The sequence below is a fragment of the Callospermophilus lateralis genome, chromosome 18 (assembly GCF_048772815.1).
Source record: "Callospermophilus lateralis isolate mCalLat2 chromosome 18, mCalLat2.hap1, whole genome shotgun sequence".
In the NCBI taxonomy this organism is placed as follows: domain Eukaryota; kingdom Metazoa; phylum Chordata; class Mammalia; order Rodentia; family Sciuridae; genus Callospermophilus; species Callospermophilus lateralis.
Window position 1 is genome coordinate 12,289,501 of NC_135322.1, and position 20,683 is coordinate 12,310,183.

Consider the following 20,683-nt stretch of genomic DNA (forward strand, 5'->3'; position numbering starts at 1 on the left):
GCAGGCGCAAGGGCGCGTGCCCTTCGCTGCCGGCTCTGATTGGCTGCCATAGGTAAGGGCGCCGCCCAATGGGAGGTGTGGATAGTGAGGGGTCCCACACGCCTGGAGCCGAGGGTCTGTGTCAAGAGCGGCAGGGGCTACTGGAGACAAGAGAGATGGGTGAGGGCGCCGCGGGGTGGGCGGGGAAGAGAACGCTGGGCATATGGAGAGGGCAGTGGGAGAATGAAGGGGACACCAGGGACTGAAGAGTCTTGGGGCCTGCGCTAGGGCGGGAGCAGAACTGGGTGAAAGGAGAGCGCTCCTTCCTGTGTTCCCTGGAGGCGTTGGTGGAGCGCTTGCAGGGTGCAGGACCCTACCCTTGAGCGAACTCTCACGCCCACCCGCCCCACAGGAAGTTAGTCGATCTAGGAGGTGAGTCCGGTAGGAGAAAAAGGTTGTGTAACAGCAAAGTTAAACTTTCAGGCCCCTCTGGTGGGTTCTTTCTTGGAAGGATTTATGGATCTACTGTTCATAAAGCCCCCATTCCTCCACCCAGTAGTTTACAATCCAAGATTAGGAAAGAGGAATGTAGTCACGGAAAGTGCAAATTTCAGGCGCCCTGGGCCACCTTCTAAAGAGAGATTTGGATGCCTATTTTTTGCGAGCTTTGTAACAGGCTCTGGGCCTAGCTTCAGGGGAGTACTCTGTTCTAACTGGGGTTGTAAACAAGGAAAAATGGAACTCTGCACTCCCTGGTTGACTATTTCCGGGAAGATCCTTTATGAAATGGTGTGTGTACAGGACCCTGGCAACTCAAGTATTTGGAATGTAGAATAGGTAGATATGGAAGGCTTAGCTCTTGGGCATTTACTGAATCATTTATTCAGGGAGCATTTGTTGAGCACCAACTGAATAGCCCTGTGTTGGGCTATGTATTATGGGAATTCATAGTAGAAACGAGAGTGTGAGTCTCCTAGAAGTGAAATATGCGTAGAGATGGTTACACTCCCAGGACCTCACTTCTCTTGGGGAGGCTAATTGACACACTAAATATCTACTGTGTGCCTACTGTTTGCTAGGCATTGTTCTTAGCACTGTAAATACCTCAGTGACGAACAGGCTAAAATCCCTGCCTTCTGGGAGCTTACTGTGAACAACTTTTAATGTGGGGTCTATAAGCCAAACTCCACCTGCCCACTAGCATGAATTGATGAGGTGAAGAAGAGATTTTAAAAGTGAAGATTGTATTCAGGAGATTAGCTCCTAGGCCTGGGAGGAGGGGGGTTATTAGCTGAATAGTCTATGAGTTCTTGTTGTGTAAAGGGACCTGGAGAAAAGAAGATAGGACACATAGAGGCAAATTTGAAAGTTAAAATCTCTGTCTCTGGTCAGTGGCTTTGTTGGTGACTTCTGTCCCTCACCCCCAATGAATCAGACCTACATTGCCTGCAAGCTCTCTATCCTGTGAGGAACTCACAGATACTATCGCAAGTTCTTATTTGTTCTAAGATGCAGCACAGGATACCAAGGGAATCCAGAGTAGACAAGAGTGGCCACCATCCTGAGGATGTAGATATGTCAGTGGAGACTTTACAAAGGAGTTGTGGAGTAGGAGTTTGCTAGACAAGAGAATAAGAGAACTTTCTTTGCAAAAGGAATAGCAGCCTCAAAAACTTAAGAGAGTCCAGAATCAACTTTTCTGGCAAACTTAAAGTAACCGTTCTGGCAAACCTTTATCAAGTACCAGGGACTTTGTGGTCAGTATTACTTTTAGCCTCATTTTATAGGTAAGGAAGATATCAGAGGAAGTAAGTAGTGGAGCTCAGATTCAAGCCAAGTTCCTGGGCCCATGTCTTATACACTGCTGTATCTTGCTGTGCATATGTAAGAGGAGGAGGAAAGGTATTGCACAAAAAGGAAACTGCATAAGCAAAGACTGAAAGACCAGAGAAGATATGGTGTGTTCTAAGCAAGGGTGTCACTAGGCCTCTGGAAAAGGAGGGCAACATCAGAAGCCAAACTGAGTACTGTCTCTCTCCTGCAGATGCTGGGCTACTTTGGACTGCAGTAAGCTTCAGAGTCATAGAATCACCAAAGACTGAGGCATAAACACTGGATTAAGACTTGATTAATAGAGGCTGGTGAGTAATGGGATGAGCAAGGGAATTCCTGAGACATCTCCCCTCCCCTCAATTCCAGCCTGTCACTGGCTCCTGCCCCTCTTTCTCCAGGCACTGTCTTTTCCACAATGGCAGAGGTGGTGGCTGAGGTCGCTGAAATGCCAACACAGTCATCAGGGGCAGTGGAGATATCATCATCCATATCAGGGGAGATGGCTGAGATGGCAACAGAAGTGAATGAAATGACATCTGGGGAGGCCTTGGCCTCATCCCTCTTCTTTCAGCACCACCAGTTCATGTGCTCTGAGTGTGGCAGCCTCTATAACACACTGGAAGAAGTCCTCTCACACCAGGAGCAACATGTACCCAGTATGTCAGAAGAGGAGGCACTGACCACACAGGACACCAGCCTGGAGTCAGATTTGATGCCAGGCTCTGAGGAGGGGCCTTTCCAGTGTGGTGAATGCAACCAGCTCATCCTTTCCCCCAGAGAGCTCCTAGCCCACCAGGATGCCCATCTCCAGGAGTCTGCAAGCCAGATCCAGTACCAGTGTGGGGACTGCCAGGAACTCTTCCCCTCACCTGAACTGTGGGTGGCTCATCGCAAGGCCCAGCACCTTCCTGCTACAGCAGTTGAGTCTCTAGTGCCATCTCCTTTACATGCCCCAACACCACTTCCTCCACCCCCACTGTCACCTGAAGTCAAGATGGAGCCCTATGAGTGTCCTGAGTGTTCTACCCTCTGTGCCACTCCTGAGGAGTTCTTGGAGCATCAGGGTACTCACTTTGACTCCCTGGAGAAAGAAGAGCGAAATGGCTTAGAGGAAGAGGAGGAAGAGGAGGAGGATGAAGATGATGATGATGAAGAAACAGAAAATGAGGAGGAGGCAGCTACAGAGGTTGCTGATGATACTATGGGAGGTGACAAGACCACAGTTGGCCAAGCCCAGGGCTGTGGAGATTGCCCCCAACACTGTATCTCAGGGGCACGCCGGCAACACCGGCGAGCATCTCGAGACCCAGCATCAGCCACCTACCCCTTCCACTGCAGCCAGTGTCAGCGGAGCTTCAGCTCAGCAAACCGGCTACTGGCTCACGGGCGGGCCCATGTGGGTGGTACACACGAGTGTACAACCTGCTCCAAGGTCTTCAAGAAAGCAGCTTCACTTGAGCAGCATCTGCGGCTGCACCGTGGTGAAGCCCGCTACCTCTGTGTGGACTGTGGCCGCGGCTTCGGCACAGAGCTCACATTGGTGGCCCACCGGCGGGCCCACACTGCCAATCCATTGCATCGCTGTCGCTGTGGCAAGACGTTCAGCAACATGACTAAGTTCCTGTACCACCGGCGCACTCATGCTGGAAAAAGCGGAGCCCCCACCACTGCAGCAGCAGCCTCCCCAGCTCCAGCTGAGCCCACACCTCCACCCCCACCCCCACCCCCTGCCCCAGCCCCACCTGCCCAGCTGCCCTGCCCACAGTGCTCCAAATCTTTTGCCTCAGCCTCCCGGCTCTCCCGGCACCGGCGGGCAGTACACGGGCCTCCTGAAAGGCGGCACCGCTGTGGGGTTTGTGGCAAGGGCTTTAAGAAGCTGGTCCACGTGCGCAATCACTTGAGGACGCACACAGGTGAGAGGCCCTTCCAGTGCCACTCGTGTGGCAAAACATTTGCTTCTTTGGCCAACCTTAGCCGTCATCAGCTAACCCATACTGGTGTACGTCCCTACCAGTGCCTGGACTGTGGCAAACGCTTTACACAGAGCTCCAACCTACAGCAGCACCGGCGGCTGCACCTGCGGCCAGTTGCCTTCGCTCGTGCCCCCCGTCTCCCCATCACTGGTCTGTACAATAAGAGCCCCTACTACTGTGGAACATGTGGCCGCTGGTTCCGTGCCATGGCAGGCCTGCGGCTGCATCAGCGAGTCCATGCCCGAGCCCGTTCTTTGTCACTGCAGCCTCCCAGATCACCATCTCCCACCCTCCCCCCAGCCCCTGAGCCTCAGCAAACTATCATGTGCACAGAGCTTGGGGAGACCATTGCTATCATTGAGACATCCCAGCCACTGGCACTTGAGGACACGCTGCAGCTGTGCCAAGCTGCACTGGGGGCCAGTGAAGCAAGTGGGCTGTTACAGTTGGACACAGCCTTTGTGTGACACAGCCAGAATGCAGCAATAAAGGGGTTTGCTTGCAACAATGAGCATGGGTATCTCTGGGGAGAAGAGAACCACCCCTCTGACAAGCCAGTCTGGCACCCAGCCATATTCTAGGATCCACCCTGGCCTCTTCTACCACCAACTCCTCAGAATAGTCCTGCCAGGTTTCTTTCCTCTACCTGAGGGGAAGCTGAAGCTCTAAGATGTGATGTGATCTGTCCCAGGTCACCCTGCTATGCTGCAAAATGAGGTTTGCCAAGGTTCTTTGCACTGCATCATGCTGGTGCCCAGCAACATCAGGTAACCTTTACTGAGCACCAACTGTGTGCCAGGTCTGTACTGGGCACTCATATACTCTCTTCCAATTCTGTGCTTGTTACCCCAGCCCTAGCCTTCCCTGGACTTTGGGCACCCAGGTCTTGGCTCTGCCTGGTGCAAGATGCTTGACTTCTCTGGGCTTTCTTCATCTCAATTTTGACAGTGTGGAAAGGAATCTGTAGGTACCTGGGTACTCAGCTCGGACTGAGTAATGCAGGGGACCCAGCAATGAGTCAGACTTGGGCTCTCCCCTCTGGAGGCATGCTTGGTCTGCTAGGAGGAACATTAGTACAGACAGTTTGCTCATTAAGTGTGTCTCATTGGTTCATTCAGCCTGTCTTCTAAGGCCTACCTCCCATGGCTCCTCCTGGGCAGTGCTGAGGGCCAGAGACAACTTCAGACCTAAGAATTCCCTGGGGTGTGATGGAACATCGGGAGGTACAGGGACAGTAGTATCCCAGAGTAGAGAACCTCCAAGGGAGTAGATCAAAAGTGAGAGACTTCTAGAGGAAGTGGTCCCTGAAGAAAAAGTAGGAGTCTCTCTGTCAATAGAAGAGGAACAGGAACATTCCAGGCAGATGGCACTATAAGAGGAGGGTGAGTTCTTGGTATATTTGGAAACTGTCCAATTATTCACAACTATAGTAACTGAACACTTGACTGCCTGGCCATGGTAAGTGTCATACTTAGCACTGTATGTGTACCATGACCCCTGTGGGCCTGAGAGGTGTCTCAACCCCATCCTTGTTACACACATAAAGAAAACAGGACAGAGACTTGCCCATGGTCTCATATCTAGGGAGAAGTATTGTGAGACTGGAGCCCAGGCAGTTCCTTTAAGCAGTTTATGACCAGTATCATTTTGAGGGATTGAGACGTGAAACTCCCACAAGGCCAAGGCATAGGGTCAGTGGATTCATTCTAATTGGAGGAAAAATAATCTAGTGACAGAGAACAGTTGGGATTTGAGACCTTGAAAGATCAAAAGTCTTGGGAGCAGCTGGGTGTAATCCCAGCGGCTTGGGAGGCTGAGACAGGAAGATACCAAGTTCAAAGCCAACCTCAGCAACAGCAAGGCGCTAAGATCCTGTCTCTAAATAAAATACAAAATAGGGCTGGGGATGTGGCTCAGTGGTTAAGTACTCCTGAGTTCAATCCCTGGTACCAAAAAAAAAAAAAAAAGTATTGGGAGCAGAAAAGAATCTCCACTGTTTTACAAAAACTGGAATAACAGTCCTTTGCTCCCTAAGCAGATGGGGGTGTTGTATGGCAGGTCGATAGGGCAGGCTCCCCCAGGCCTCTGTAGACCAAGGTGCTGGGAAGAAGGAAAATGTATCTGGGGCTCACAGTTGACCCACAGGGATTCCTAAGTAGGCCCTGGAAATTGGGCTCAGTAGTTCAGGGTGGTATGTATGGTGGAGGAAAAGGTGTCATAACAGGGTGTCAGGTCTCCCTGGGATCAGAGTGAGGTTAGTGGGAGGGTGGCAACAGTCTAGCAAGAAGATGGGGCAGAGCTGGGCAGAGGCTGTCAGGGAGGAGAGTGAGGGATACCCTCTGACCTCATGGCCAGCCACTGGGGATGAAGGGGTCCCCAGGAAGCTGAGGCCTCCCCTTTGATCATGTAACGGTCTATGTATCCAATTTACAAACAGATGGTGTTGAGCACGGGTGATACAAAGTCTGTCCTGGGCAATATAAAGATGCAGGTGTACACAGCTTGGAGAGCCCAGAGCCCTCAGGAACCATCCTGGCACTCCTGGGACATGTCCAAACCTTTTCCTTTTGTTCACAAGTGGATTCCAGCAGAGGACCCCTTCCCCCTCTGGAGCCTGCTGCCCACACTCATCACTTGGCATGATGTGAAGGAGATAACATTTCCTTCTGCTCATGGCCCCCACCATCTGGCCACAGCATATATTAAAAGAGGAAAAGCCAAGCTCTCCACCCCAACCTTCCCAGGGTTGTCATTTTCCAATTTCTCTGAGAGGTGGAACAGTTAGGTATAACCTGCTGAAAACATGGAAACAAAACCTTGGGCTTGGGTTCTGGCCCTGTCCATAATCATGCCACCAAGAGTCTACAGGCAGGCTGTTTTGTCTTGAGTGACTACTCATCCAGTGTCCCTCCAGTCCCTAAAGCAGCAAGCAGCTTGGGCTGAAACTTATTTAATTCTTGACTTTGCCACTTGAGTTCTGTGGCCTTGACCTCTGAGAGGGATCCCCAGTTCTTGACTGGTCACTGGGGATGCTAATCCCTCCCTCCCTCAACAAAAGCAGATGATTTGTGCTGAGTCAGGAGGCAAGGCTCCTCCCAGGAGCATGTGCAGAGGGAAGCACTAAGGTGCAGGAAGGTTGAGTACCTGAGCTAGGGACTCAGGCCTCAGGCCTCCTAATGATCCCCTGCCTTAGACACAGCATACTCCTGATCTCAAATGGCTGTCCATGTACCCCCCTCACCTTGGCAGAAACAGGTAGCCAGGCAGGAAGCAGGTTTTCATGCCAATAATTTATTGAACGGAGGTCTGTACACAGGCAAACCTTACTGTGGAAACTAAGACATCAGGAGCTCTCTCCACTCCCCTGGCCCTCCAGGGTGGGGAGAAGAGGGAGAAGACCTTGGGAGCAGAGGACAGGAGGGGAGATACAGCTGTAGGAAGGGGCGGGGCCAAGTTGGATGGTGCGAATCGACGTTTTTCTTTAAGAAAAAAATTATAACAATCTATTTACACCCAGGGGCCAGGGAAGGGAAGAGGAGATGGGTTGGGCTGGTTCTATTTACAAGGGACACAGGAGGGGAGAGGGATTTGGAAGAGGTGGAGGCTTGGGGATAGGGCCAAGGGGGTAGGAGGTCCTCATGCCCCCAACCCCCTGTCCTTCCTTCCTTCTCTTCCCTCCCCGCTACCAGTTAAAATCCTCTTAAAAAGCCCACCACAGGGGTGAGGCTGGTGAGGGAGGGACTAGAGGTGGGGATAGGGACTCATTTACCTCTGCCCTCTAGTCTAGATCCCCAGCCAGGGCAGGAGCTTGATGGGCTATGGCCCCCCTTCCCAGCCCCACTTGGAGCTCCCAGATGGACGTGGAAGGGTAGTTGGTGGGGCCCTCAGGAAGAGTTAGTGAGGGTAGGTGTGGCATCAGGCGCCTGCCAGTCTGGGCCGGTCTGAGTCTCAGTTAAAGCTGAAGGAAGGGGAAGGAAGGAATTAGGCTTTGCCTTTGAGGACCACCCTCCCAAGAGTAGGAACTCAATGTAAGATGCTACATTAAAAGCTGCCACTTTAGGTCCATGGTTGCAAACTCAAATACCAAAAGGCCAGCTGGATAAATGAGTGCCTCACACCAGAGAGCTAGGCTCCCCACAAGAAGGGGCAACTGGATGCAGCTATGAGGACAGGCAGGTCCTGCTGCTTCTGATTTTCTATTCCAGGGGGAAAAGGAAACCTGGATTTTAACCCAAAATTTCCCATTTTCAAACATGAGCAATAACTGTTTGCTTGCTTAGACCAAATGCATTTCTTTGGTTCTCCAGTGAGGATTTAAACACAAATGCAGGTAACAGTTCTTTATATAGAGTTGTTGACATGTTGTGAAATGCTCTTTCTATGGCATCAAAATGTCACTAACTTAAAAATACCTGCAGGACACTCAAGTACTGTGAGTATAGTCCTGTCCCACCCCCGGGCTCACAAGTGCTATTTTAGCCCTCAGCAGATGGCCTCCCAACTTACCTTGTGAGGATGGGGTGAGGGTAGTAGTGCCCGACGGGGACCTCAAGTGAGGAGGGATGAGAATGGCATTGAGAGACGGTTGGATGGAGAGTTCTAAAGACAGGAATTGACAAACCTAGTCAGGGAGGAGGCAAGGGCAGGACTTCTGGAAACGCAGTTAGGTTTATGACTGGGCACCAAGCAAGGAAATCAGTTTGTGGACACTTTTAGTCACAAATTTCTTTAAACACAAAACTGGAAAAAGCTACCAAAAGACAGATGGTGGAGTGCTACTGAGGCAACTATGGCTCTCCCTCAATTAGGGAGACATCTTCCCAAGCCCAAAGCCTGCCTCATACCCCCTTATAGAGCCCCATTCCTGTCTTCAACACAAAGTTCTTCTCCACATATCTGGCTGCCCCTCCAGCTCCACAGGTTCCCAAGCTGTGCCCTCACCACCAGGACTGAAGTTGAAGAGGGGGGGAAGCGGGCGATTGTTGGGGAGCTGGGTTCCGAGACATCGCAGTTCATCAAAGAAGCTGTGGGCGCAGGCCTCTAGTGGGGAGAGCCTCGAGGATGGCGTGTACTCCAGCAGGCTTGAGCAGAGTGCAATGGCCTCGGGTGGTGTCCGAGATTTGAACACCTGAGGGTAGGGTCTTGGAGTCATGAGGGTGAGAGGTGCCCCAGGCACCGGAGAACCATGCACCTCGCACCACCTGCCTCCCACAGACCCAAACTTCCAAATATGAAAACTGAGGCACAACCACGAAGAGGAAGTCTGTTTTGAGTGGGCAGCGAGCCCAGGTCCTGTGACTCCATGAGACCTGCTGTGAGCCTCAGTTTCCCTGCCATAAAAATGGGACTCTTGAATTTACCTGTGGGTCCTCAACTTTTAAAATACCATAAACTTTGAAATCTAATGAAAGTTATTGACTGACTCCCTGGATAACTTCAAATCCTCCCAATGATTCTGAAGCAAGGTCCCCAGACCAGTTGGCCTCCAAGGGGACCCCCCCCTTCAGCCATGCTACCGGAGTCCCTACCTTTGTCCAGGGGTGAGCTTTAATCTGGGGGAACTTAAACTCCGTGTAGTTGGGGTTCATCTCTCGAATTTGTTCCCGGGTTGGTGTTCCCAGTACCTGCAGGGAAAAGGAGAAAGCTGAGACAAGGGCCCCTTATCCCTACCCCCCACCCCCAACCCTCCCTGACCCTGCCCTCACCTTGATGATTTCCACCAGCTGGTCCACCCCACTGTCCCCAGGGAATATGGGCTGGCCGAGAAGGAGCTCAGCCAGTACGCAGCCGGCTGACCACACATCTGAAAGGGAATAGGGGAGATTCAAGGCTAGGCAGGCAGGGCCACCAAGGCCATCCCCTTGCAAACATGGCCACACTTCAAGGTGTCAAAGAGTTTCACGTTCTCAGGTCAAAGAAGTGAAGTACCTGGCCCAAGGTCACACAACTTAGGAACATTTAATCCAGACCTTGACTCTCCAGGTCTACCCAATTTAGCTGCACTTTCCAGTCTAGGTGTGCTTCCAGTCCTCATTTCCTCGGCTCAGTAACCCCAAGGAGCCCTTTCTCTGCCTCTAGCCTAAGTCTATAAAAAGGTCTTAAATTTAAAAGGCTTAAACCCTGAACTGCCTTTTTTACCGCCCATCTCTCTGTTCCTCGTGGGAAGGGCTGCAGTATGGTCCTCTTACCCTTCCCTGGTCTGTACCTTGATCCTACCACCCCAATTCACATCTGAGGACCACATAATCCCTCCTATATTTTGATGTTCTTTCAAACCTCTTCATGCTAATTCCCTCATTTCAGCTTTCCTCTCATGCCTGGTAGGTGGCATTGCCATCCCCACCAACAGAGAAGGACACAGAGACCCTGGGAGCAGGCTGCACCCTAAAGGTGGCAAAGCCTTGCCTGCCAGTTTCCTCCAAGGTCACTGACAGCCCCTCCCCTCCAGCTGAGAACAGAGGGCTAACTGGGAAGTTCCAAAGCTGGGATGGACTCTGGAGTCGGGTCAGTTTTCAAATCCTAGCCTTGCCCAGTCCCAGCAATGCAACTGCAGGCAGGTGGCCTCACACCTCCCAGCCTTAGATTGCTTGTCAGGTATGAGGACTGATTGAGGACTAAGATTGAGGACTGGGTAAAAGAACAGAGGTTAAGCTTTTATCACCAAGTCTGGCAAACAGAACACAGAACTCAAAACTTACAAGACACATTCCCCAGCCACACCCTCCTATAACTAACCAATGGACGAGGTATAATCAGTGGCTCCAAAGATGAGCTCCGGGGCCCGATAGTAGCGAGAACAGATGTAGGAAACATTGGGCTCCCCCCGGACCAACTGCTTTGCACTGTGGGAAGAGATGGACAAGAGTAAACAAAAGCTGAAGGATGAGGCCCCCTCTTATCCTTTGAGCCACCCAGCACACCAAGGTCAGGCCCACCTGCCAAAATCACAGAGCTTGAGGACAGCAGTGTCAGGGTCCACCAGCAGGTTCTGGGGCTTGATGTCACGGTGACACACACCCTGGGAGTGGATGTAGGCCAAGCTCCGGAAGAGCTGGTACATGTATACCTGGGGCAGACAGAGGACAGCTGAACTCCAGCCCAGATCTTCACCACATAGCACACCACTGGCCCACTGTCTCAGCATGAAGAGCCCTTCCACACCATTCTCCCTCCTGGCCAATCAACAGCCTCAGGAAACTAATGTTTGAAACCTCTGGTTTTCAAACTGTGGTGTGCAGCACAATCACATGAAAGACTTGTTAAAACAAACTGCTGGGCTATGCTCCTAGAACTTAGATTCTGTGACCTCAGGATGGGGCAACTGCAACAAGCCCTCTAGTGCTGATGCTGGTCCCTGGACCACACTCTGAGAACTACTGAGGTAATCGCACCGCTTAGCAGAAGCCTGATGAGTAAGACAGACACATCAGAAGGCCTTGTCATAAAGTAGGCTGGGGAGCTATACACTCAGCTTCCCCCTCACCAAAAACCATTGGTTCTCTAAGGGCTCAGCCTCCTCCATCCGACAGTCAAAACCACCCACGAGCCAACCCCCTCTCCAGCTCAATTTTCCTGCCTCTCTCCACCCACTGACTAGAACCTAAGTGCCAAGAGAACAGGGACCTTTAAGTTTCAATCACTCTGCTTTCCCCAGACCTAGGCCACTACCTGGTGTGTACTAACTGCTCAATTTCTTCACCACATGTAACCATTTTGAGTCCCCTCCTCTTTTATCCCAGAGATACCACAGATGCTGCTGCTTCTCCCTGCACCAGATCTCCTTCCAGAAGTCCTCCTTGACCCTTCTCAGTCCCAAGCCATGTTGGGCTAGGGCATACCTGTTTCCAGAATTCCCTGTGCTCCCTCTAGTATAGGAGCAGCTGGTTTTACTGTTTCTGGACAGTGTCCGTCATCCCCACCAAATAGAGAGCTCTTCAAGGGCAAGGCCAGGGTCTCAGTCAGCTGTGCTTCTGGAGTTGCTCACTTCTGGGCCCAGTATTCAGACAGCATCAGCAAAACTTCACCCAACCAGAAAATTGCCCTCCCAAGTGAAGTCCAATAGCAGCAACCATGGGTACTACTGACACTGGCTCAACTAGGTATAGAGTGCTTAAAGCTAGTGGGAGAAGCAGCTGGGCCTGAGTGACCACTAGCAAAGGAATCTACCCACCTCACAATGTAGCAGCCTGTTCTCCATATCAACCCTCATTAACTAGTTTATTGATTCATTCATTCAGAGGATCCATAAACACTCAGGGTACAGTGCCACACATGCAAATAATCCCACAGAAGATACAGACAGTTGCATGCCTGTCTCTGTGGTAGACACTAGACTTCCTACAATCACAATCCTAAATCCTTTCTAGCTGCCCCCAGATCAGACTCCAAAGGCTTAGACTCTGACCTCAGAGGCTCCCCCTCTACATTCTTGGCCCCCACTAACCCCAATACTACTGGGGTTACTGGGCTCCCAGTGTGTGTTACACCTTGTAGCCTCCTCAGCTCCCTGGTCAGGTTGCTTTCCTGATTCAGTCAGCCCTTGCCTTGGCCCACCCCTGTGTTTGGTGAACTCCAGCTGGGGGAAATGGGGACAGAGGTAGGGAACATGGGGACTCAAGAGACCAACATAAACTTGGAAGATGAGGGAATACAAAAAAAAAAACCCAGGAAGCTCCAGAGTCCCTGGTTTTGTGGGCCTAGGCCCTAGCAACCTGCAGTCTTCCTACCTTGACATAGATGATAGGGATGGTCAACTTGGCCTTGGTGAAATGGCGAGCCACCCGGTACACTGTCTCGGGCACATATTCCAGCACCAGATTTAGGTAAAGCTCATCTTTCTGTACAGAGAAAAGGAGATTTCGTGAGGCACTGTGAGGTTAAGAGTGAGGAAGGCAGAAGGCAAAGTGTATAGGGAACAGCAAGGGAAGGACTGGCCCTCATGAAAAAGGCAGGCAGGACAATAGAGTCAAAGCACGGCCACACACTCACCCCTAGCATCCCAAGGTCTCACCTTCTCCCCACTGGAGTAGAAAAAGTACCGCAGCCTCACAATATTGCAGTGGTCCAGCTTACGCATAATCTGCAGCTCTCGGTTCTTGGGGGAAAAGGGAGAGAATCTCAATACAACCAACCCCTGTCTCCCTTGCCTCATACCATCATCACCTAAGCTCTACTCCCACTCCTGCCAGCACAGCAGGAAGCTGCTCCCTGGGTCACATCAAGTTTCAAGGCCCCTTGGAAAGGGCATCCTTTAATTCCTTATCCCCAACCCCTTCCCCTCACACATAAGCTGAAAGTCTGTGGGTTAATCCCAGACTACTTAGTTCGAGGCCAGTCTCAGCAATTTAGCAAGCCCCTAAGCAACTTAATGAGACCCTATCTAAAAATAAAAGAGGGTTAGGGTGTAGCTCAGTGGTAAAGCACCCCTGGGTTCAATTCCCAGTACAAAAAAAAAAGTCCTTAAGGGTCTAAAGATATAGCTCGGTGGTAGAGTGCTTGCCTAGCAAGTACAAGAATGCCATGAGTTCCATCCTTAGCACTATAAATAAACAAATGTATGTACGTACGTATGTATGTATGTATCTCAAACTCCTGTACTTATAAAAAGCTAGTTCTCCATCTTCCCTGAAAAATTAGATAAGGTGGCCACATGGCAATACCACATATGGCAGAAGCAACTATAGATCAGTGGTCATCCAGTCACCCTGGTCCCCACACTCCCAAATGCTTCCCCTTGGAAGCACTGGGAATCTTGAATGCTAGCTTGGATCCTGAAGCCCAGAACCCAAACATCTAATCCTCATCTTCTGATCCATATCTCAACCTCTTCCCAAAATGCCCAATCACAGTATTTTCCCCAATTCTTCTATTTTTCTCTGGGGCCTCAGAGCTTCCTACACCTAGATCCCTCCCACTTATGGAACCCAATTCTAATTAAGTTATGTCTAACACCCTTGAGCTCCTCCTGCCAGAAAGTTCTCATTGCTGAGACCCAGGCCCTGATTGAGGCTCAGTTCTCTCCCATCCGGGCTTAGCCTAGGCCAGTCATCCAAACAATTATCCCTCTACTTCCATTGCCTCTTAGTGTCCTGGGCCTCTGCTAGCTCCTGCATTCATGAAAAAGGGCATTCTTTCCTCAGATGCCACAAAGTTCCACACCAAAACAAGTGGTTTAGTGAGCACAGCACTGCAAAACACCTGGGCAGAGGGCAACCTTCAGAACCACCAGGATCAGCTTGATAGTTTCCTTTTACCTCTGGGAAGAAGTATAATCAACTGGTTAAAGTGGAGGGCTTGAGAGTCTGATCAGATGCTACTCTTGACTCGGATACTTACAAGTTTCATTTCTGCTTACTTAGAATGGGAATAACAATACCCAGGTACAGTGGTGCATGCCTATAACCCCAGCTACTTGGAAAACTGAGGCAGGAGGCTAGCAAGTTTGAGGCCAGTCCCAGCAACTTAGCAAGACCCTATCTCAAAATAAAAAGGTCTAGGGCTGGGGATGTGGCTCAAGCGGTAGCGCGCTCGCCTGGCATGCATGCGGCCCGGGTTCGATCCTCAGCACCACATACAAACAAAGATGTTGTATCCGCCGAGAACTAAAAAATTCTCTCTCTCTCTCCTTCCCCCACTCTCTCTTTAAAAAATAAATAAATAAATAAAAAGGTCTAGGGCTGGGGTTGTGGTTCAGTGGTAGAGTGCTTGCCTAGCATGTGTGAGGCCCTGGGTTTGATTCTCAGCACCACATATAAATAAATAAAATAAAGGTCCACTGACAACTAAAAAAAATATTAAGAAAAATAATTTCTTAAGATAAAAAATAAAAAGGTCTAGCTGGGCATGGTCGTGCACATCCATAATCCCAGTGACCCAGGAGGCTGAGGCAGTGGGATTACAAGTTCAAAGCCAGCCTCAGCAACTTCACAAGGCCCTAAGCAACTTAGGGAGATACTGTCTCAAAATTTAAAAAAATTAAAGGGCTGAGGATGTAGCTCAGTGTTTAAGTGCCACTGGGTTCAATCCCTGGTGTCAAAAATAAATGAATGGGTTCTATCCCCAGTACTGCAAAAAAAAAAGAAAGAAAAGAATAATAGCATCTATCCTCAAAGAATCTTGTCAAGCACTTATACTAAACAAATGTCCAATAAATGTCATCTATCTGCTCTCCTGGAATCCATGATTCCCATCTTCCACACAACTTGTTCCTTTCCTTCCCCTTCTTCTCTGGTCCATGCTCAAGTCCCCCTCAAAACTCCAGGCTCCAGCACTGTTGCTGGGTACTCTCACCAGTCATGCCCAGTCCCCAAACCACAACTCCGTTCCCCCCAAGCTACCTTGAACCTCTTGTCCTGAAGAACCTTCTTTATGGCCACCAGTTCCCTTGTATCTGCCAGCCGTGCCTGGTACACAACCCCAAATGAGCCATTGCCAATCACTTTGATGTCTGTGTAAGCCACCTCTTGGGAGCGCTCTGGGCCTTGGCCTACAGTGGCTACCACTGTAGTCACCTTCCCGCTGTCACCTGGGGAACAAAGGGGACACACAATCCATAGACCTTTCCCCTCTTGTACCATTCAATCGGAGAGCTGTGGGAGGGAAGGAAATCTGCAAAAAGTTCACTGGGGCTTCTTTGTCCCTTTTTACTCTCTGAGGAAAGGTGGCTGTTAGGATGCCCTCCCCCACCTGCCGGCTGACCTTTCCCATTTTCCTTTCAAGGATTCCTAAATCCTGTCTCCTCCCATGTGAGAGGACAATGACACCTAAACCTCTTTGCTGTTCAAGGGTTGGCATCCTTTAATTTCTATTTCTAGGAAGCAGCAAATCATGGTATTGGGAGACACAAACATCCCCAGATGTTGAATCCAACTATTGTGAGCCCACTGTCCTCCAGCCCCTCCTGTAATCATGACCTAACATCTTCCACTAAAGGGAGCAGAAACCCTAAAGTACTCTTACTTGGGGAAAGCACTGACCATTTTCAGAGCCTGGAGGACAGTGAGCTTTAAATCCTCCCTGGAGGAGCTGGTTCTTGGTGACAAAAATGAATGTACTCTCCTGGCACTAGTGCAGGGCACTTTGGGGGATAGATATCCTTGCCAAATACTTTGTAGTACAACAGGCACTGACCTGATCTCTTCATCTGTGTGATCCAGAGTAGAACCAAATGTGAGAATGGTGAACCTGATCTCTCTTTTTAGAGGGGCTAATCTGGCCTCAGGCCTCTGAAGGAAAGCTCTGCTTCCCAATTCCGGTTTTCTTAATGGCAACACAATTTGGTACCATTCCTAGGGGATAGTTACCCCTTTCCTATGGAAAATTGATGAACCAAATCCATTTTGAGGGGCCAGTGGCACATTCTCTTGGAAGGAGATAACCCTACCTTGCTGTTTGGTTCAGAACTAATGACACCATACTCCAGAATGATTACAGTTATCATCTTAGATCCATATTTCATGGGGAGTTGTGACCAACCCTAATTCAATTTTTTTTTAAAGAATACTAACAATAGATTTGGTGTAAAAGGTATGATTATTCTCAATCTGTCCTTACTGCTAAGCAAAAGTAACAACTGTTAATTGCCACCATTGGCATAAAGCTCTATATATTTTCAGTGGATAATAATGTCAGGCCTTGTTTTAAACCTGGCCCTATTCTTTGGGGACAAGTAACCACAAATCCCTAATTCTAAGAGATATTCAGTCCAAATCCCCATCCTCTGAAAGAGAAAATGCAGATCCCCTTTTTGTGGTGGTGGTGGTGGTGGGGTGCTGATGGTGATCTTATTCTTGTTTTCTTAGGGGAGAAAATCCTAGATCCCCATTTGCAAGTGACTATGACCTCTGATCCTGTTCTCTAATGGATGGCAACGTCAGATCTGTTTTTAAGGCTCAAGGATCCAAGACCTTGTTACTGGAAGAATAAGAACTTGTGATCTCTGTTTCTCTGAGTGTTAGTAATTCTGATCCTAAACTCTAAGTGATGGCAACCCCTAAACCCCTTTCTCTGGGAGAGAGAGAATTCAAATCCCAGGTTGGAGAAGCACAGTGACCTAGAGCTCCTATGTGGGCATGTGAAAGAACCCGAACGATGTTTAGAGAGCTAGGGAAACAGATCACCATCCCACACGGGGTCCCCTAGTACTCACGGCCCAGCTTCACTCCGGGCGGCGGGAAGCTAGTGCCTGCGCCGGGGCCACCAGGGCCGCCGCTGCCTGTTCCGCCGCTGCCGCTGGGGCCACCCCCGGAGCTCGAGGCTCCCACGCCCCCACCCATGGCACCGACCGACGCCTTCCCACCGCCGGTGCCGCCTGGGCCAGAGGCCGAGCCCCCGGGGCCACCGCCACCGCCACCGCCTCCGCCGCCTGGCTCCGCGAACGAGCTGGTCCGCGCCCGGCCCGAGCCCCCAGGGCCTCCTCCCGAAGGCCCGCCGCCGCTCATGGCGCCGAGCGCAGGCCCAGGTCGCGGGGCTCGGGCTGCCCGGGCTGTCCCCGCCGCCGCCGCTGCCGCCGCCTCCCCGGGGCTCCGGCCTCTTCCAGGCCGCGCCGCTCGGGCTCCGGCTCCGGCCCAGCGCCCGCCGCGGGGCACGCCGGGAGATGAAGTCCGCCTGCCGACCGCGCCGCCGTCGCCGCCCTCGGCAGGCACAGAAGCCCGCGTGGCACGCCGGGAAATGGAGTCTGCAAAGGCCTCAGAGTACACGGCGGGGGTGACGGGTCGCGCAGCACGTCGGGAAATAAAATCCTGGAAAATCTGTCAGTCGGCTGTGCCAAAGTCGGACCCTCTAGTTTTTAGGAAATAGAACCGCGCACTCGCTCCACTGCGGCAACAGGAAGCCTCGAAGAGTACCTCAGAAATGTAGTCGCAGCCGCTTTGAGTTGTGCAGTCCTGAAGCACGCCGGGAAACGGAGTCCAGTCGTTCACTTAAGTCTTTTGGCTGCGTGTCTCGCGGAGCCAGGTGCCCTCTGGGAAATCGAGTCAGCGTCGGTAAACCTGCAGACCTCCGGCCGTAAGGCAAGCTGGGAAATGGAGTCTTCACCACGCCCTCACCGCATTGCAGGTGTAAAGCGAATTCCAAAGCACCACGGGAAATGGAGTCCCAGGTGGTCCTCAAATCCCAAGAGGATATCGCAGTTCCACAGAGAGGCCAGAAGCAGGGTAGGCATCGCGCTCCGCATGCCAGGTACGCTGAGCCGCATTCCTTGCTGGGAAATGTAATCGGCGGTGAAATGTAGTCTAAGGTTTCAGGGCAGTTGTTACAGCAAACCCCGGTGCCTTCTGGGCAATGGAGTTCAAGGCAGCCTCCCCTTGAACCGAGGGGGCGTGATCGACCATGCGCCCGAAGCCTGCTGGGAACTGTCCACAGCGGATCCTCACTCTTTGTGAGGCTAGATTCAGAGGCTTGCTGGGAAGTGAAGTCCACTGGGTACCATCGGGATAGTGTGGGTAAAAGGTTAAGGACGGCAGATCTCCAGGGAGACCGGGAAGTGCCTTATGCTTTCTTCCTCGCCCCCAAGTACTAAGAATGAGTCCAAGTCGGTCAGTGACTGCTGGAAAAAGGTTCAAGCACCTCTTTAGTTCCACGTGCACACATATAAGGAAGGGAAAAACCCCCTCCCCGTCCCCAGGAAGGGCTTGGGAAACAGTTTTTTCTCCAGAGCACTTGTCTTCGGATACAGTGTAGCTTTTTTCTAGCAATGTGGAAGCGGAGCCGAGCATAAAAGAGACGGAACCTCTTGTCTTGAACCCCCATTCGGTTTTGTTTTTGTTTTTGCGTTCTCGCGCTTCCTAAATTAAAGGATTCTGGATAGCCCAAACCAAGGAAGACAGCTGAAAGAAGTAGCTTTGGGTTTTGAGAGCGCGTTCACTCGCTCCATTTATTAATACCCGGAAGAAGAGCATCCCCAAAGGGCGCTGGGAAATAGAGTTCTTGTGTCTGTCCCCTCACCCTTCCCTCTCCCGGAAATGCTTGGAACTAGAATGAAAGCGCTCTCCATCCCTCCCACCTAGAGAATGGTGGGAAATGGAGTCTCTGAACTTCACTTTAATCCAAGCCTGGGTTCATACTGCCTTGGTCTTTCTAAAGCCTTAAAAATAAGTCCTGTTCGCTAGGTCTGTTCCTGACTGCAATTCCCAGAGGACACAGAATGGCGACAGATGGTAACGCTAAAGCCTTTTCAGACTACGTTATCCAGAAAGCAAAGTACGGACACGCTCCTGCTCCCTTTGCAAAGCCTGCAGGCGAATCACGCACAGATCCAAGTGGGTGTTTCTGGGACCTGTAGTTGCCCAGCCAAACAGTGGTTGCTGCCCTCTGATGGCAGTTCCAAGTCGAAAAAGTTAAATTTTGAGTTAAGCCCTACGGCCTAGGGAATCCCAGAAAGGACCCAGCAGGGCGGCGGTGCATGGCAAGATAGCGACGTTACTTAACCGCCAGAACCCGTGGGACATGCGTAGTGGGCCGCACGTGGGCAACCGCCACAAAAGGATTGGGGTCCGTAGGAGTTTGAAGGCGATCGATGGAAATCTAATAGGATGTCTGTAGGGAATGCGAACATTCTCAGAGAGGTGCTGGGTGGGGGGGGGGGGGGGTTGTAAGTGTGTAAAAGGGGCCGTGATGTGTGGAGGGACTGACGGTGGTGGTGAAGAGGTGCTCTTTGATGGGCTATGGAGAACAACTATTGGGAGTCAGTGGAAGATTCTGAGGGGATTTAGGATTTCTGTGAAAGATCTGTGGAAGACTGAGAAATTACTGATCACTGAGATCTCTGACAGGGCAAAAGATGACTGAAAAACATCAGGGGCTTTGGGGATCTATGTAGGTGCCAAGGGGCTATAGGTGCAAAGGGGGTCTATGTCATGGTTCCTCTGTTAAGTGTCCCTGAGATCTGTGCAGGGCTTTCTGCTTGAAAGCCAGGATCTCAAGAGTATGGGCTGGACCAAGAAGTCTTCTGTAGGAACAGTTCAGGCCTGCAAATGGATTTTGATAAAACCATTTAAAGATTGAGGGAGCCACTGGAGATTTTAAAGCCTCATGCTACCTATGCCATCCCACACAGCGGGGGCAGCAACTTTGGTGAGACCACATTCTGACCTGGAAAGTAGTCCTGGAGCTGAGCCTTTAGGAATCATGGTTAAAAGTGTTTTGAAGTCACTGGGGTCAGGTTAAGGTTAACCAGGGTCCTGCTACCCTCCCTCCAGTGACGACATCCACCTTTCTCCATCACTGCACCACCAGTTTAGCTGCATCTATGTTGCCAGGAGATATGCCTCATCCCAACTTCCAGAAATAGCCCAGCGGCCCCCACCCTAGGGAGTGACTTACATCACCCAGGAGAGGGAGCAGTTGCCCGTAGGCCGGAATAGAAGCCTCTCTTTCTTGCCAGTACCCCAGCCCTGGATCCTCTCCTGCCAACCAGCAACGTCATCTGGGACCACACACCCTAGACTGCCAAGGTTTAAGCTCAAGTGGGTAGCAGTTACCAATGTTCTGTCCCCTCTTAAGGTTGCACAGGGTGGGGTTTCACTGTGAAGCCAGTTCAGCAGACCCTAACCCTCAATTCCCACTCCATCTCTTAGCAGTTGTGACCTTAGGGAAACCCCTTCCCTTTCACCTGCAATATTCACTTGCATTATCCAGGTTGGGCTTGTCTCTACAGGCAATTCCAGCCTGAAGTCCTCTTGACTCAACTCCCCAGTCTGGGATCCTAGCTTTATGAGCTCATCTCTCACATTCTGTGATTCCCAGAGACCCTGATTTAGATCCAACAATCTTGGCTTTAGGGAGGAAAATTCAGGAGTTGTCCAAAGAACATGGCCCAGAATTAGGGTCCTAGGCAAGTCATTTAACTGAGCCAGTTGCTCTTCCTTGTGTGATGAACTAAAGCATTGCAGATTCTAATT

The 20,683-nt window shown here is 51.0% G+C and overlaps 2 protein-coding genes across 3 annotated transcripts; one reads left to right on the forward strand and one right to left on the reverse strand.

The window, feature by feature from the left end:
• The first annotated feature begins 75 nt into the window (after positions 1–75).
• On the forward strand, positions 76–9,434 carry Znf526 (zinc finger protein 526). The gene is made up of 3 exons (XM_076839440.1): positions 76–159; positions 2,024–2,120; positions 2,211–9,434. The coding sequence occupies exon 3, from the start codon at positions 2,228–2,230 to the stop codon at positions 4,250–4,252; it is 2,025 nt and encodes a 674-aa protein (XP_076695555.1). The 5' UTR covers positions 76–159; positions 2,024–2,120; positions 2,211–2,227; the 3' UTR covers positions 4,253–9,434.
• Gsk3a (glycogen synthase kinase 3 alpha) lies at positions 7,057–17,616 on the reverse strand. Of its 2 annotated transcripts, XR_013089309.1 has the most exons (12): positions 16,933–17,616; positions 15,122–15,309; positions 12,796–12,879; positions 12,512–12,622; positions 10,721–10,851; positions 10,521–10,627; positions 9,491–9,588; positions 9,314–9,409; positions 8,727–8,913; positions 8,292–8,384; positions 7,555–7,743; positions 7,057–7,264 (listed from the first exon to the last, which is right to left on the reverse strand). XR_013089309.1 is itself a non-coding variant. In XM_076839441.1 (11 exons), exons 1-11 carry the CDS (start codon positions 17,222–17,224, stop codon positions 7,670–7,672), a joined length of 1,461 nt encoding a protein of 486 aa, XP_076695556.1. In that variant the 5' UTR covers positions 17,225–17,616; the 3' UTR covers positions 7,057–7,669. The 2 variants fall into 2 exon arrangements, 1 of the variants encoding a protein (XP_076695556.1); XM_076839441.1 differs by having other exon boundaries at positions 7,057–7,743.
• Between the last annotated feature and the right edge of the window lie 3,067 nt (positions 17,617–20,683).